Source organism: Rhinopithecus roxellana, chromosome 10 (assembly GCF_007565055.1).
Source record: "Rhinopithecus roxellana isolate Shanxi Qingling chromosome 10, ASM756505v1, whole genome shotgun sequence".
NCBI classification, from domain to species: Eukaryota; Metazoa; Chordata; class Mammalia; order Primates; family Cercopithecidae; genus Rhinopithecus; species Rhinopithecus roxellana.
The window spans coordinates 88,485,978-88,501,396 of NC_044558.1; the positions used below are offsets into that span (position 1 = coordinate 88,485,978).

Genomic DNA, 15,419 nt, shown 5'->3' on the forward strand with positions numbered 1-15,419 from the left:
TGGCTTTTTATACCCATTGGGATAATTCTGTTGCTTGATTTCCATCAGTCAACCCTGACTGAGCAACCAGGAAGGAAGGCCTGTTAAAAGCCACTGTACCCTTTAGCTGTCAACCTCCTGTCCTCCCATCCCACCCCCAGCTCTGGCAACCACAAACCTACTTTCTGTCCCTGTAGATTTCCCTGTGCTGGACATTTCATATGAATGGAATCATAATGTGGTCTTTTGTGACTGACTTCTTTCACTTAGTATAATGTTTTCAAGGTTCATTCATGCCGTAGCATGTCTCAGAACTTCATCCTTTTCTATAGCCAAATAATATTCCATTGTATGGATGTGTCAAGTCTTGTTAATCCATTCATCCACTGATGAACATTTGGATTGTTTTAAAGTCAACATGAGGTCAAACAATGGTAAGAACTATTCCTAAAAATTATCATTATTTTGAATTATCTGTGGTTTTATCTTAAAAATAACTCAGGACATTGGCCGGGCATGGTGGCTCATGCCTGTAATCCCAGCATTTTAGGAGGCTGAGGCAGGCAAATCCCTTGAGGCCAGGAGCTCGAAACCAGCCTGGCCAACATGGCAAAACCCTGTCTCTACTAAAACTACAAAAATTAGCTGGGTGTGGTGGCACATGCCTGTAATCCCAGCTACCTGGGAGGCTGAGGCATGAGAATAACTTGAACCTGGGGAGGAGGTTGAGGCTGCAGTGAGCCAAGATCGCACCACTGCACTCCAGCCTGGGTGACAGAGTGAGATTCTGTCTTAAATAAATAAGGACAGCAATTCTTAGAATTGTTAAAATCGAAGAACAAGTGAGCTTGACCAAAAAAAAAAAAAAAGGAAAATGTATTTACAGTCATCCAGACATTCAATATGCTCTGCCTTTATATAATTCTTAAATATTTAGAGGAAGATGGATTGGGAAATTCTGAGATGTTTACTTTCTTCTTTAATGTTAAACCTCTACACACATTAATTTTAGGAATAAATGACATAATAGAATTATGTCTTAAGTGCAGGTTAGGTCCTAAAGTCAATGGCAAATCTGACGTGTCCAGCACATCGCAGACACTCAAAATATATAGGATGGATGGATGGATGGATAGATGAATGGATGGATGCATGCATGCATGGAAAGGTACATGGATGGGTGGGTGAATGGATGGAAGAATGGATGCATGGAAAGATAGATGGATGGGTGGGTGGGTCGATGGGTAGATGGATGGAAGGATGGATGCATGGAAAGATGGATGAGTGCATGGGTAGATGGAAGGAAAGATGGGTGCATGGAAAGATGGATGGATGGGTGGGTGGATGGGTGGGTGAGTGGACAGATGGATGGATGGGAAGATACATGGATGGGAGGGTGAAAGGGTAGATGAATGGCAGAGTGGATGGGTGAATGGATGGAAGGAAGATAATGAAAGGGTAGAGTGAAGAAAGGAAGGGAAGGAGGAAAGAGTTACTGGATGGATAGATGAATGGATGGATGGATGAATGGATGGATGGATGGATGGATGGTTGGATAGATGGATGGGTGGGTGGATGTAGAGATACATGCCATGACTTGGAGCTGTTGGCGAGGAGATCCACTTGGCTGAAAGAGGTCACTGAAAGCCTTGTGTACACCACAGGCAGCCTGTGATGTCTTCTGTGTGGGAGATGATGTCAACATTGAAAAGGCGAACAATTCCCTCATCAGCAATGACCGCAGCTGGAAGAGAAACAAGTTCCGCCTCACCTATGTGGCCGAAGCTCCAGAACTCACGCAAGGTACCTCCCACCACCCTTCTAGGGAGGCATTCATGACAATGGGGGAAAGGCAGGCGATCTCACCTCCAGAAGGTGCTTAGGGAAGATAGGCTTCATTGCTTTGATCTCCCTTTAGTGCAGTCTTACCAAAATGAATACTTTGCTGCCCTCCCACACTCTGTAAAACAAGTACTGGGAAATGTCTCTCTCTCTCTCTCTCTCTCTCTCTCTCTCTCTCTCTCTCTCTCTCTCTCTCTCTCTCTCTCTCTCTCTCGTAATATACCATGTTCTTCCAAACCATCCTCTTCTCAACTTAATTCACCCAGATTTTATTTTTGTTCTGCACTACCCACAACCACCTCACCCATCCCAACCAATGCCTGCCTCATCTCTTCTCTTCTGTCTCTCATTCTACTCCAGAGAACAGTAGAAGTGTCAGTAGAGGGTGAAGAAAATGCTGCAGTGTTTGTTTGTATTAATATTCTGAGAAAAGATCTCATTATGTTTCCCAGACTGGTCTTGAACTCCTGGCCTCAAGTGATCCTCCCACCTCAGCCTCCTAAGTAGTTTGGATTATGGGCGTGAGCCACCTTGCCCCGCCTGGGGAGTTTTTAATGGAACATTCAACACCTTCTCAGGAAGACTGTTTTTCTCCCCACAGGTCTATCCAATGTCCACAAAAAGCGAGTCTCAGCTGCCCGACTCCTTAGCCGTCAAAACCTCCAGAGCCCTAAATCCAGGTAGGAACACTTGGTTCACTGGGTTACGCACCTATTCTCTCAAATGTCACCCACGATGAAGGACAAGCACTGTGGACTCCAAGGACTGGCTGTTTTCCAATCATTGCAAAGTGCCATAGAGACTCCCTTGCTGCTTTTTAGTGTCTGGAGTTCCTGCCTTCCTTTTGCCAAGCTCCAACCTGAAGGGCTGGGAAAAGGAGATGGTGTTGATCTCATGAAAAGAGGAAAGAAAAAGGTTTTCTGAGTAAGGTTTTTTTAACAGTGGACCACACCCCTTAGATTTGCTACACGTTCATTGTACCACAGCCTCTTAGCTGGAAATCACTTAGTCCAAGTATTTCCTATTGTGAATAATTTTTTTAATGTAGCTAAAAAGTGGCTACCCACACTCTGCTTAAATTTCTTTGGGTTGATGGGAGATAAAGTCCTAATTGTTAGAAATTAGCTTAATATCCAATATAACCAATATCTTTTTATCAAATATAACCAAAGCATGTCTTCCTAGCACTTTATTTTAAACTCAGTTTTACTCTCTGGTGACACCTAAGACAAGTTTCTTTCTTTCCAAATGAGAGACCTGGAAATAGCCGACGACGCTGACCAATCTCCTCTGGGGCCTGATTCCTTCAAGTCATTCTTTCTAAGACATGGTTTCCCAAGCCTCTGGCTTTAGTAAAAGGACACACTCTGTCCTGCTGGAAATGTCACTCTCACCTGGTCACAGTGCAGTGGAGAGTATGTGATCACTGCCAAATGTGCTGAGGTTATTATTACCATCACCAATTTGAACAGGACGCGCTAATGCCGCCTGAGATCTCAGGCGTGGTTCTAATGGCTGTTCTGCTTTTCCATTAAAAGCCGTCACTGCTATTCTCAGACATCACGTCTTCTCAAAATCATCACACCAGGTCTGCTCGTCTCTCTACTTGTATAAATAATTTTTCTAGCACTCATGAAAGTCTTTGCATAGATCCCTGTTGAATGGAATCTTTTTCTCTTTGTAGTTACAGCAGAAGAATCAAGAATGTTTTCAAGTCTTGATTCTTTGCCCAGCATAGTTCACTCTGCTGTGCTTGGTTCACTGGGTTACCCACCTCTGCTCCCAGGTGCCACCCACAAGAAAGGACAAGCTCTTGTTGATTCCAAGGGCTGACTGTTTTCCAGTCATTGCAAAGTGCCATAGAGACTCCCTTGCTGCTCTGGGAACAGAGGGGGGTAACCCGGTGAACTAAGCACAGCGCAGTGAACTATACTATGCAAAGAATCGAGACTTGAAAAGATGTTCTGCTGTAACTAGAAAGTGAAAAACATTCCATTCAACAGGAACTAGTGCAAAGACCTTCATTAGTGCTAGAAAAATTACTTGGCCCAGCACGGTGGCTCACACCTGTAATCCCAGCACTTTGGGAGCCGAGGCAGATGGATCACGAGGTCAGGAGTTCAAGACCAGCCTGACCACCATGGTGAAACCCTGTCTTAACTAAAAATACAAAAATTAGCCAGGCATGGTTGTGGGGGCCTATAGTCCCAGCTACTCAGGAGGCTGAGGCAGGCGAATCGCTGGAACCCAGGAGGCGGAGGCTGCAGTGAGCTGAGATTGCACCATTGCACTCCAACCTGGGTGACAGAGTAAGACTCCATCTCAAAAAAAAAAGAAGAAAAAAGAAAAAGAAAAATTACTTATACAAGTAGAGAGATGGATGGACAGACCCAGTTTGCTCAATTTGAGATGTGATGTCTAAGAGTAGTCTCTTGAGTTAAGCAGTTCTGGGTTCTAACCCCAGCTCTGCCATGCACTAGCTGTGCAGCCTTGGCTAAGTCATTTAGGTGGTCTGAGCCCCTGTCTCCTTACCTACAGAATAGGAATGATAGCTGTGAAGATTACTAATGTTTTTCTAGAGCTCTCTGTGTTCCAAGCACTGTGCTGAGTCCTCTGTCCAGGATCTTTTATAATTCTAACCAGCCTGGGAAGTAGGCGCTCTTATCATACACATTTTAAATAGGAACAATGACAACTAGAAAATACAAGTGACTTTCTCAAGGTCACACCGACCTGGTTATCTGACGCCAAAGTCAGTGTGCCAAATGGCTACACAGATGGCCTCACCAGCATTGCAAGGCTGCTAAGTATTAAAAATAAGCTACATAAAGCAACTAGCATATCATAGAGTCCCTTCAGTATTCCTTATCCATCCGTGCTTCATGTCACCTGCAAATTTAGTGTGCGTGCTTTCTATGTAATCTTCCAAACCTCTGATAAAAATGATCAACAGAGCAGAGCCCCAGGGCTCTCATATTCCCTCTTAGATTCTCAAACATTAAAGAAATGGAGTGGGAAATTAATCTCTGAATAATTAGTTAAGTGCAATTCAGAGCATAATGGCCCCTGACATGGAGAGGGGCTCCGTATTTGAAATATATCTCTTACTACTTATTTTGGTCCTATGGGAAGGGATGATATAAGTAGCATTGCATGAGAAGGCCTAATAATCTACTGGAAATTTCTTTCAGCAACAAACTATGAAAGACCAGCTTACAGAATGTACTCCCAAAGCCATAGTACATAAGTAGCAAGGAAACTTGCAAATGTTTTGATGCTAAGTGAAACCAAAAGTCCCAAAATCAGCCCCCACCCCCGCCAATCCAGAGGAGGCACCTGACTCTAAGCTATGGGTCTAAAAGTGACTAGCAAGAGAATATTCCAAACAAGGTTAGAACTGGAGTGTAGAATTCAAATCAGTTATGAATTAGCACAAAAAGGACCCAGTCTTACCTCTGCATTTATCTCTTTAAAAGCATGTTCTCTATTTTCAAGCTTAAAGTGCTTTAAAAGCACTACCTATTTTCAAGCTTAATACCATTTCCAGCTTCATAAGGCTTATTTTAAAAAAGAAGAAAAAGGATAATTGAGTGAAAAAGCATGACTCTCCCGTTTTCTCCTGCCCGAGGCTGAAGTTGGGCTGTCTGGCCCAAAAGGCCACGACCAAGATATCACTAATCCCCCTACGAGAGACCATTAATTGCAGGCAAAGTGCTTATGAGGAAGTAGGCAGCCTTTTGAGGATGATCCTTGAAAATCTAAAGAGAAAAGTGACCGCAGTCACCATCACAGCCTGGAAATAAATTTTCTAATGCACGTACAACAATTAGCAAATGACACAGAAGAGAGAGCATAATGGGTGGCTAATGTGTGGGGTGTAGATACCAAGTCCTAGAAATCAGGAGCAAGAGGGGAATGCAGGACTTGAGATGAACCTCTTAAGGGAGGGTGGGCTTTAGAAAGGCAGGAAAGAGGAGGGGGGTCCAGGAAGGAAGAACAGCAGAAGTTAAGGTCAGCACTGGGATGTCTGGGGAGAATGACAGACATTACAATGGAGAGTTCTTGATCGGTAGAATGCTTCAGTCTCATCTCCCCTCGAGTGAAATAGCTTCTCTCCCGCCTTCCCCATCTCAACAGAGGACATCCATGTTTGGCTTCAGTCAAAACCTCCAGTGTCATCCTCATTGCTCTCTCCCTCTCGCCTAGGTCATGCAGTCTCTCAGCAGATGCCCTTGGCCTTGTCTTTCAACTACATCTCAGACCTACCACCTTGAGCAAAGCCATGGGCATCTCCGGTCTGAGTGACTGGAATACCCACCCAACTTGTCTCTTGGTGTCTAAGCTTTTCTCTAAAAACATCGGTTTCCAAAGAGCAGACAGAGGAATCTTCCCTTTCTTTCTTCTTTTTTTTTTTTTTATTATTTTATTTTGTTTTATTTTTGAGGTTAACAGTACAAGTTTAATTGATGAAAGAAAGGGCCGGGTGCGGTGGCTCACGCCTATAATCCCAGCACTTTGGGAGCCCAAGGCAGGCGGATCACGAGGTCAGGAGTTTGAGACCAGCCTGGCCAACATGGTGAAACCCCGTCTCTACTAAAAATACAAAAATTAGCTGGGCATGTTGGCAGATGCCTGTAATCCCAGCCACTCGGGAGGCTAAGGCAGAGGAATCACTTGAACCTGGGAGGCGGAGGTTGCTATGAGCCAAAATCGCACCACTGCTCTCCAGCCTGGGCAACAGAGTGAGACTCCATCTTAAAAAAAAAAAAAAAAAAAAAAAAAAAAAAAAAAGCTCTCTGCTGAAGAGAGGGGTCCTGGAGAAATGGGTTGCCAGATCCACGGTGAAATGCAGGGGGGTTTGGGGAATTACAGATGCCTAGTGAGGAGGCAGAGTTTGATTTACATAGGACGCAAAATATTGGTTGGACCAGGCGTGCCATTTGCATAGGGTGCGAAAAACTGGTTTGGACTAGGTGTCCTACTTGTATAAGGTGTGAATTTCTGGCCACCCCCACCTTAATCTTTTACTATGGAAGCGGGTCCTCAGACAGAGGAATCTTTTAAAACCGTGAATTGAAGCCTATCACTCCCCGGCTTCACAGCCGCTGATGATCTACTGCTGGACTTCAGGAAACCTCCAAACTCCTTGCCATGACAGATCATCATGAGGCTCTTGTGATCTGGCCACTACTATTGTCCAAACAAACACTCCAGCCTTCTTTCCCTTCCTTGAACATGCCACCTTTTCTCTGCCTCTGGGCCTTTGCACGTGCTCTTCCCCATCCCTGGCATGCTGTGCTTGCAGGTCTTTGTACGTCTCTGCTTAAATGTCAAATCGCCAGAGAGGTCTCCCTGACTGTCCTATCGACATAGCCTTCTCCCCTCAACCCATCACCACCCACTCATCCACATCATCAACCCCACCTGAGATCTTTTAAGTGACTTCTCAATGAGAATAGGGCACTTTGCTGTCCTTCCCCATCACTCTCTCACCAGTGCCTAGAACAGTGCTTGGCACGCAATGTACGGGTGTTGAATGAATGAACCTTGTTAACTTGAGCAGTTCACAGCTGACAATATTTATCCTTTTCACTGAAGAATGCTCATTTTCTGGGTTTTTTTCCATTTATTGCTGGACATTAGCAAATTATTCTTTTATCTGCAAACCTATCATTGAGCCATCGTCAATCATGTGTGTATGTGACGCTTCTGGATGTGACTGGAAGTAAGTCACACAGAGGAGACACTCGGGGGAGAAGGAAATAGGGCCCAAATGGCGGCTACTGTTCCATTGCCTCTTCCCCTTCTCCCTGTACTTCTCATATGGCCCATATGTGTCCCAAGCTTTAAGAAAAAATAAAAAAATAGGCCAGGCGTAGTGGCTCACACTTGTAATCCCAGCACTTTGGGAGGTTGAGGCGGGTGGATCACCTGAGATCAGGAGTTTGAGACCAGCTGGCCATCATGGTTAAACCCTGTCTCTCCTAAAAGTACAAAAACTAGCCAGGCATGGTGGTGGGCGCTTGTAATCCCAGCTACTTGGGAGGCTGAGGCAGGAGAATCACTTGAACCTGGAAGGTGGAGGTTGCAGTGAGCCAAGATAGCACCACTGCACTCCAGCCTGGGCAACAGAGAGAGACTCCATCTCAAAAAAAATAAAAATAATAATTTTAAAAAATGTTTAAAAATTATCCACTTACAAAGCTCAGCAGAACTGAGATTTAAGACAATTGGTTTCTGAGCCAGTGCTATTCCCCAGAGGGTCGGCTTCCCAGCAAAGCATCAAAGACCAGCCCACCAAGGTGCCCTGGGGCCCCGCGCCATTCAACGCCGGGGGTTCTCAGCAAGCACCCCCAAGCAGCATGCAGAGTCCCCTTGGTTAAACTCCCAGCAGGGCCAAAGCCTGGACCCACCTTCTAGCCCACAGGCCAGCCACTTTCCCATGCCTGCTCCTTGTCTGCACGGCCACCCTCTGCCTCGTTCAAGAGGACTTGGGAGGAGGTGGCTGTGCTTGTGAGCTAGCTCAGCAAGTTTGGGTCCTCTGCATTTCTATTTTGTACAAATCGTGATGATCTGGGAAGAAAGCGGGAATTGATTTGCGGGCCTTTCAAAGGCTTCCTTTGGGTAAACTTAGGAGGCTCCCAAATTAGAAACCCCACAGCGCCCCCTGCTGGCCCCGGCTTCCGCGATTTACTTCTTGCAGCTCTCTGGAGGTGATGTCTTTGCTCCCCAGGAACCAAAGACTGGTGTGAGCTCTGAGAAGGCTCAGTCGTGCAAGTTCCCAGACAGGGTAAGATCTGCCCAGGGAGGGACAGTGGGACTCCAGACCCTAATACTGCCATTCACAATTATGGTCGCTAAGTTCTCCGCTATGCTAAGGGCAGGGATGCCTTGCTTCAAGAAAATACTTGACACCGTTTCCTCACCCAAAATAATGTGCCCGCTCAACTCTTTTTAATAATGGTGGCTATTTGTAGCACAAAGGGGTTCTTGGTTGAGCCAAAAACTCCTTTAAATAGCGAGTCCCATTGGGCTATTCAAGTGTTGATTTACATACCATAGAGAATATAGAAACTTCATGTTGAATATCAAGCGTCTCTATCCACTGAAAACTCATTGGCAACGAAGAAAAAGCAGGTCTGAGAAAGCAATCGTAGCTCAAAGGGTGCAAAAGATTTGATTTATCCAAGTGCAGTTGATCCTAGAGTTTGCAGGTATTGTGTAAAATGCAGTATACTGTACTGAAAGGTTTTTGTGGGGTTCGTTTGTTTGTTTTTTGGGTGGCAGGGGGGATGTAGTCTCTCCCTGTTGCCCAGGCCAGAGTGCAGTGGTGTAGTTTCAGCTCACTGCAACCTCCACTTCCTGGGTTCAAGTGATTCTCCATCCTCAGCCTCCGGGATAGCTGGGACTACAGGCGCGTGCCACAATGCCCAGCTAATTTTTGTGTTTTTAGTAGAGATGGGGTTTTGTCACGTTGGCCAGGCTGGTCTCAAACTCCTGACTTCAGGTGATCCGCGCATCTCCACCTCCCAAAGTGCTGGGATTACAGGTGCGAGCCACTGCGCCTGGCCTGTACTGAAACTTTTTAAAGGACCAGAATAATCACATTCTGAGTTTATTCTTGAAAGCTGTTGGATTAGCATAGCCCTCCTGAACCTGAAACACAAAAATCAATGCAGAAAGGTTATAACCCGGTAGGCATCAGTGAGTTTCCTTCTGTGTTGTCTTTTTAGATCTCTCAATTTTGTGGTATTGATGAGTTTATGCATAGGAGGAACCCAAGCTTAAAGCCAAGTCTTTTTTCCTTTACCATTACAACATGAGGAACCCTGGTTGGCAAAGGCGCTGGGGCTTGCAATTCCTAGGAGATGTAGAATTTCACAGATTGGGAATACCACAGTCTGTGATCCCAGTGAAGTGCTAGACACTGAGAGAACCCCTATTAGTACTGAGAATGGGGTGCTAGAATCCAAAAGAAGGGAGTTGAGAAGGAGAGAGTGAGTAGTTATGCCCAATACTGCTTCCAGATCCAGATGAACCCTAGGAAGCAGCCATTGGATTTGCAGTGAGGAGTTCACTGGTGACCTTGATGAAAAGCCTCAGTGTAGAATGATGGCTGAGCACTGTGGCCCTTACCTGTAATCCTAGCACTTTGGAAGGCCGAGGTGGGAAGATTGCTTCAGCTCACAAGTTTGAGACCAGCCTGGGCCACATAGGGAAATTCCATCTGTACAAAAAATTCCAAAATTAGCCAGGCATGACAGTGCCTGCCTATAGTCCCAGCTGCTTGGGAGGGCTGAGGTGGGAGGATCGTTGAGCTTGGGAGATAGAGGCTGCAGTGAGCCATGATCGCACCACTGCACTCCAGCCAGGGCGACAGAGCAAGACCCTATCTCACCATAATAATAATAGAATGATGGGGGAATAGGCTTGGTTAGCACAGGCCCCAACAAGAATGGAAGGAGGAGAACTGCAGCCAACAGGGACAGACAGAAGAGCCAAAAAAAAAAGGAGGAAGTAGCTGCTGGCCCTTGTCCTATGATTCCTCTGCAATTTCCTGCAGTCGGTCAACTATCTTCGTGCGTCTCCACACCAACGGGAGTCAGGAGCTGCAGTACCAGCCTGGGGACCACCTGGGTGTCTTCCCTGGCAACCACGAGGACCTCGTGAATGCCCTGATCGAGCGGCTGGAGGACGCACCCCCTGTCAACCAGATGGTGAAAGTGGAGCTGCTGGAGGAGCGGAACACGGCTTTAGGTAACATTCCCAGGGGCCCTTCCCTGCTCTAGGGAGCTGCAGAGGCAGTGGGTGTCTGGAGAAGAAGAGACCCGTTCTTCCCAATCACCAGTCCAGGCAGGAGAGTGGGTCTCTGTTGCTAGCAGCCGATGAGACTGAAGATTTTCTCCTTTCTCATGGCTGATCAACCTTGGGCCAACCAGCTGAGCAAATAAATGCGCATGGTGCCAGGCCATCGATGGCTCACCATTGGGAGAAGGGGGCTGCTACCTTCCTTCATTGACTAGACACGGATGTTAGCAGTAGCCACTCTTCACTTTCCAGGAAAGTGAAAATCTCTACCCCTCAGGAAAATCTCTAGTACCCCATTGCCCACCAGGTAAATAACATCTGAAGTCTGATCCTGCCTCCTCTTAGAATCAAAAGGTACTATAGGAAGCTCGATGGCCAACTAGGGATTGAGCCCACATGTTTTACCTCATTAGATCAAGTTCTCACCTGCTTAAGTGTCCATCCTTGACATTCATATTGAAGAACTTTCAAAGGCAAATGGGTCCCAGTGCTTCATCCAGGAGCACAGGTGAGCTCAAGGGTCAGGTACAAGGAACTGCAGTGACCTTACCTGGCAGACTAATACAGGACTGTCACTTTTACAAAAGAGCTAGGATGTAAAGTCAGGATAGAATGTGAAAGTAGCATATCGTCAAAGCCCTGCTGAAAACCTCTCAGGAAGACACTAATTTAGAGAGACATACCCTCTTTTTTTTTTTTTTTTTGAGACAGAGTTTTGCTCTTGTTACCCAGGCTGGAGTGCAGTGGCACAATCTTGGCTCACTGCAACCTCCGTCTCCCAAGTTCAAGCGATTCTCCTGCCTCAGCCTCCTGGGTAGCTGGAATTACAGGCGCATGCCACCATACCAGCTAATTTTTTGTATTTTTAGTAGAGATGGGGATTTCATCATGTTGGCCAGGCTGGTCTCAAACTCCTGACCTCAGGTGATCCACCCATCTTGGCCTCCCAAAGTGCTGAGATTACAGGCATGAGCCACCACACCCGGCTGAGACATGCCCTCTCTTAATAAATCCTGGCTGAGTGAGGTGGCTGACGCCTGTAATCCCAACACTTTGGGAGGCTGAGGCAGGCAGATCATTTGAGCCCAGGAGTTTGAGACCAGCCTGGGAACATGGTGAAACTGCATCTCTACAAAAAAAATACAAAAATTAGCCAGGCATCAAGCCGGGTGCAGCAGCTCATGCCTGTAATCGTAATCCCAGCACTTTGGGAGGCCGAGGCGGGTGGATCACCTGAAGTCAGGAGTTCGAGACCAGCCTGGCCAACATGGCAAAACCCATGTCTACTAAAAATACAAAAAATTAACTGAGCATGGTGGCACATGTCTGTAATCCCAGCGACTCAGGAGGCTGAGGCAGGAGAATCGCTTGAACCCGGGAGGCAGAGGTTGCAGTGAACCAAGATTGCACCATTGCACTCCAGCCTGGGTGACAGAGCGAGACTCCATCTAAAAAAAAAAAATTAGTGGGGCATGGTGGCTCACATCTATAGTCCCAGCTACTCAGGAGCGTGAGGTGGGAGGATCACTTGAGCCCAGGAGTTCAAGGCTACATTGAGCTGTGATTGCACCACTGCACTGTAACCTGGGCAACAGAGTGAGACCCGGTCTAAAAAAGTAAATAAATAAAATAAAATAAATTCAACCCAGACAATACTTCCTCTATGTTGAAATAGAGCTTTTTATTTGAGATTGAACCCCTGATGGAGAAGAGGCTTATATTTAGGGACATATTGGAGGAAGAGTAGGGAGTACAATATAGTAGTCAGAACAAGGTCTGAAGCCACACTGCCTGACTTCACGCTTATGAGCTGTGTGACCTCGGGCAAATTTCTTAATCTCTCTATGCTTCTATTTTTCTCAGTGGGGAGAAGAATAACACTGTCTTGGATTGTTGTGATGATTAAATGAATTAATATAAAATGCTAATGATAGTACTCGGCATATAGAATGTGCTAGATAAGTGTTAGTGTTTATAATGACAAACACTAACATCCCATTCAGGGGGTGAGAGGCTGATACTGTGCCATGATACATAGGGCCGAAATAGACTTATCTCTGTCACGCACAGCTGGGGGCTTGTTGTATGGAACACCAGTGGACTACGTCATGCTATTTTAATATTTTTCTCCTCTCTTCATGTATTTTTCTTAATTTTTGGATTCATTTGCCTAATTAATTTTGGATTTCCTTCTTGCACACATGAAATCCCCTGGATTCTGGGCATGGAAGGTGGAGAGCTAGAAGGTTGCTTGGCTCTGGAGCCACCCTCCTCACCTGGCCCCATCCTCTGCTCCAGGAGCAGACCTGAACCCCCGACTTATACTCAAGCCCTCCCACACCCACCTCTCACCTGCCTTGTACCTCCACAGGTGTCATCAGTAACTGGACAGACGAGCACCGCCTCCCACCCTGCACCATCTTCCAGGCCTTCAAGTACTACCTGGACATCACCACGCCACCAACGCCCCTGCAGCTGCAGCAGTTTGCCTCCCTAGCCACCAACGAGAAGGAGAAGCAGCGTCTGCTGGTCCTCAGCAAGGTGGGTCCTCAGGCTTTGCACAACCCTAGGGAGCGCCTTTCACCTCCTTGTCATTGAAGAGTTGAAAACTGTTATTACCTGGCTTCCAGCAGATGGCAGTCTTGAGCCAAGGGAGCCATTATTTGCTGTAGGTCGCCATATTGGCTGGTCCAATGTGGCTGGTCTGCCCCCAGTTCTAAGGCCTGGCAGAGCAAGAGTGACTCCCTTGAATCAAACAGTTCCCTGGCTACAACTGAAATTGCTATTCTTTCTGTCTTCCTTTGGAACCTTGGGCTTCCACTAGTGCCATCTTAGCCCATGCTTAGGAGAAAAAGAAACAGGATCTCACCATGCCTTGGTTTAAAGATAAGGTTTTTTCTTGTTTGTTGCTTTTTAAATTTTTATGGGTACTTGGTAGGTGTATGTATTTATGGGGTACATGTGATATTTTGATACAGGTATATAATGTGTAATAATCGCATCAGGGCAAAGGGGGTATTCATCCCCTCAAGCATTCATCATTTCTTTGTGTTGGAAACCTTCCAATTCCACTCTTTTAGTTATTTTTAAATACATAAGGAATTATTGTTGACAATAGTCACCTTGTCTGGATCTAGGAAATACTAGATTTTTTTTTTTTTTTTTTTTTTTGTCACTGAGACAGAGTCTCACTGTCTAGCCCAGGCCGGAGTGCCATGTGGCACAATCTCGGTTCACTGCAACCTCCATTTCCCAGGCTCAAAGGATTCTCGTGCCTTAGCCTCCCGAGCAGCTGGAATTATAGGCACCTGCTACCATGGTCAGCTAATTTTTGTAGTTTTTTCTTTAGTAGAGATGGAGTTTCACCATCAAATTCCTGACCTCAGGTGATCCACCCACCTCAGCCTCCCAAAAGTGCTAGGATTAAAGGCATGAGCCACCACGCCTAGCCTAGATCTTATTCCTTCTATCTAACTGTATTTTTGTGCCCATGAACCATCTCCACTTTCCCCCACCCCTCCCCACTACCCTTCCCTGCACTGGTAGCGCTCCTTCTACTCTCCGTCTTTATGACTTTATTTGCTTCTAGTTTTTGGCTCCCACAAATGAGTGAGAACATGCAAAATTTGTCTTATTGTGCCTGGCTTCTTGCGCTTAACATGATGTCCTCCAGTTCCATCCATGTGGTTGCTATGATGAGCTTTTGCCAATGCAGAGGAGCTGCAGGTGGGACTACTAGAGATCAGAGGTCTTTGATTGTAAAATGAACCAAACGTAGCCTCTACTACCTTGCTTGGAAATCCTGGGACCACCTGCCCCAGCCCGCTGCAAAGCCTTGCTCAGTGAAAATTCTACCCAAGAGAATGGCCCATGCTGCTCCCAATGGGGGCTCCTTCCCAGAAAGCAAGCCCCGAGCACAGGATGGCTTAGCTTTCTTCTGCCGTCCAGGAGAGGGGATTGAATGGCGGGCAGCAAGGAAGAGGCTAATTAGCGAGTGCGTAGTATTTAGAAATATGAAAATAAATACCAGAAGGAACACCTAAAGAGCTGTAAGTAGTTACCTCCGGGGAGTTGGAAGCAGATGGCAGAGGTAGAACAGGAGACCATTATTTTTAATCATAAGCTTTGCAAAGTTATTTAACTTTTTAGACTATCTGCAAGTATAATTTTGATTTAAAACTTTTAATTAATGGGGGAGGGTGGCTGATAGGAAGAAGGACCGTAGATTGCACTGTTGGTACCTTATTAGATTGCACTGTTTTTACCTTATTTCAAGTAGAATTTGGGCACAGTGGCTCGTGCCTGTAATCCCAGCACTCTGGGAGGCAGAGATGGGAAGATTGCTTGAGGCCAGGAGTTTGAAACCAACCTGGGCAACATAGACCCCATCTCTACAAAAAAATTAAATTAGCTGGGCATCATGGCACATGCCTGTAGTCCTAGCTACTCAGGAGGCTAAGGTGGGAGGATCACTTGAGCCCAGGAGTTCGTGGCTATGGTGAATCATGATCTTCCAACTGTACTCCAGCCTTCGTGAAGGAGCAAAACCCCATATCTATAAATAAATAATAAATAAATTAGGCCGGGCGCGTGGCTCCCTCCTGTAATCCCAGCACTTTGGGAGGCCGAGGCAGGCGGATCACCTGAGGTCAGGAGTTCGGAACCAGCCTGGCCAACGTGGTGAAACCCTGTCTCTATTAAAAATGCAAAAATTAGCTGGGCGTGGTGGTGGGCACCTGTAATTCCAGCTACTCAGGAGACTGAGGTAGGAGAATTGCTTGTACCCAGGA

The 15,419-nt window shown here is 46.2% G+C and overlaps 1 protein-coding gene across 1 annotated transcript in view; it reads left to right on the forward strand.

The window, feature by feature from the left end:
• NOS1 (nitric oxide synthase 1) overlaps positions 1-15,419 on the forward strand; it is a 117,183-nt gene that overhangs the window by 86,345 nt on the left and 15,419 nt on the right. Inside the window, exons 19-22 of the mRNA XM_030939960.1 lie at positions 1,644-1,782; positions 2,423-2,501; positions 10,385-10,578; positions 13,001-13,170. Of these exons, the coding sequence (XP_030795820.1) occupies positions 1,644-1,782; positions 2,423-2,501; positions 10,385-10,578; positions 13,001-13,170 (582 nt within the window). The remainder of the gene's footprint in view (positions 1-1,643; positions 1,783-2,422; positions 2,502-10,384; positions 10,579-13,000; positions 13,171-15,419) is intronic.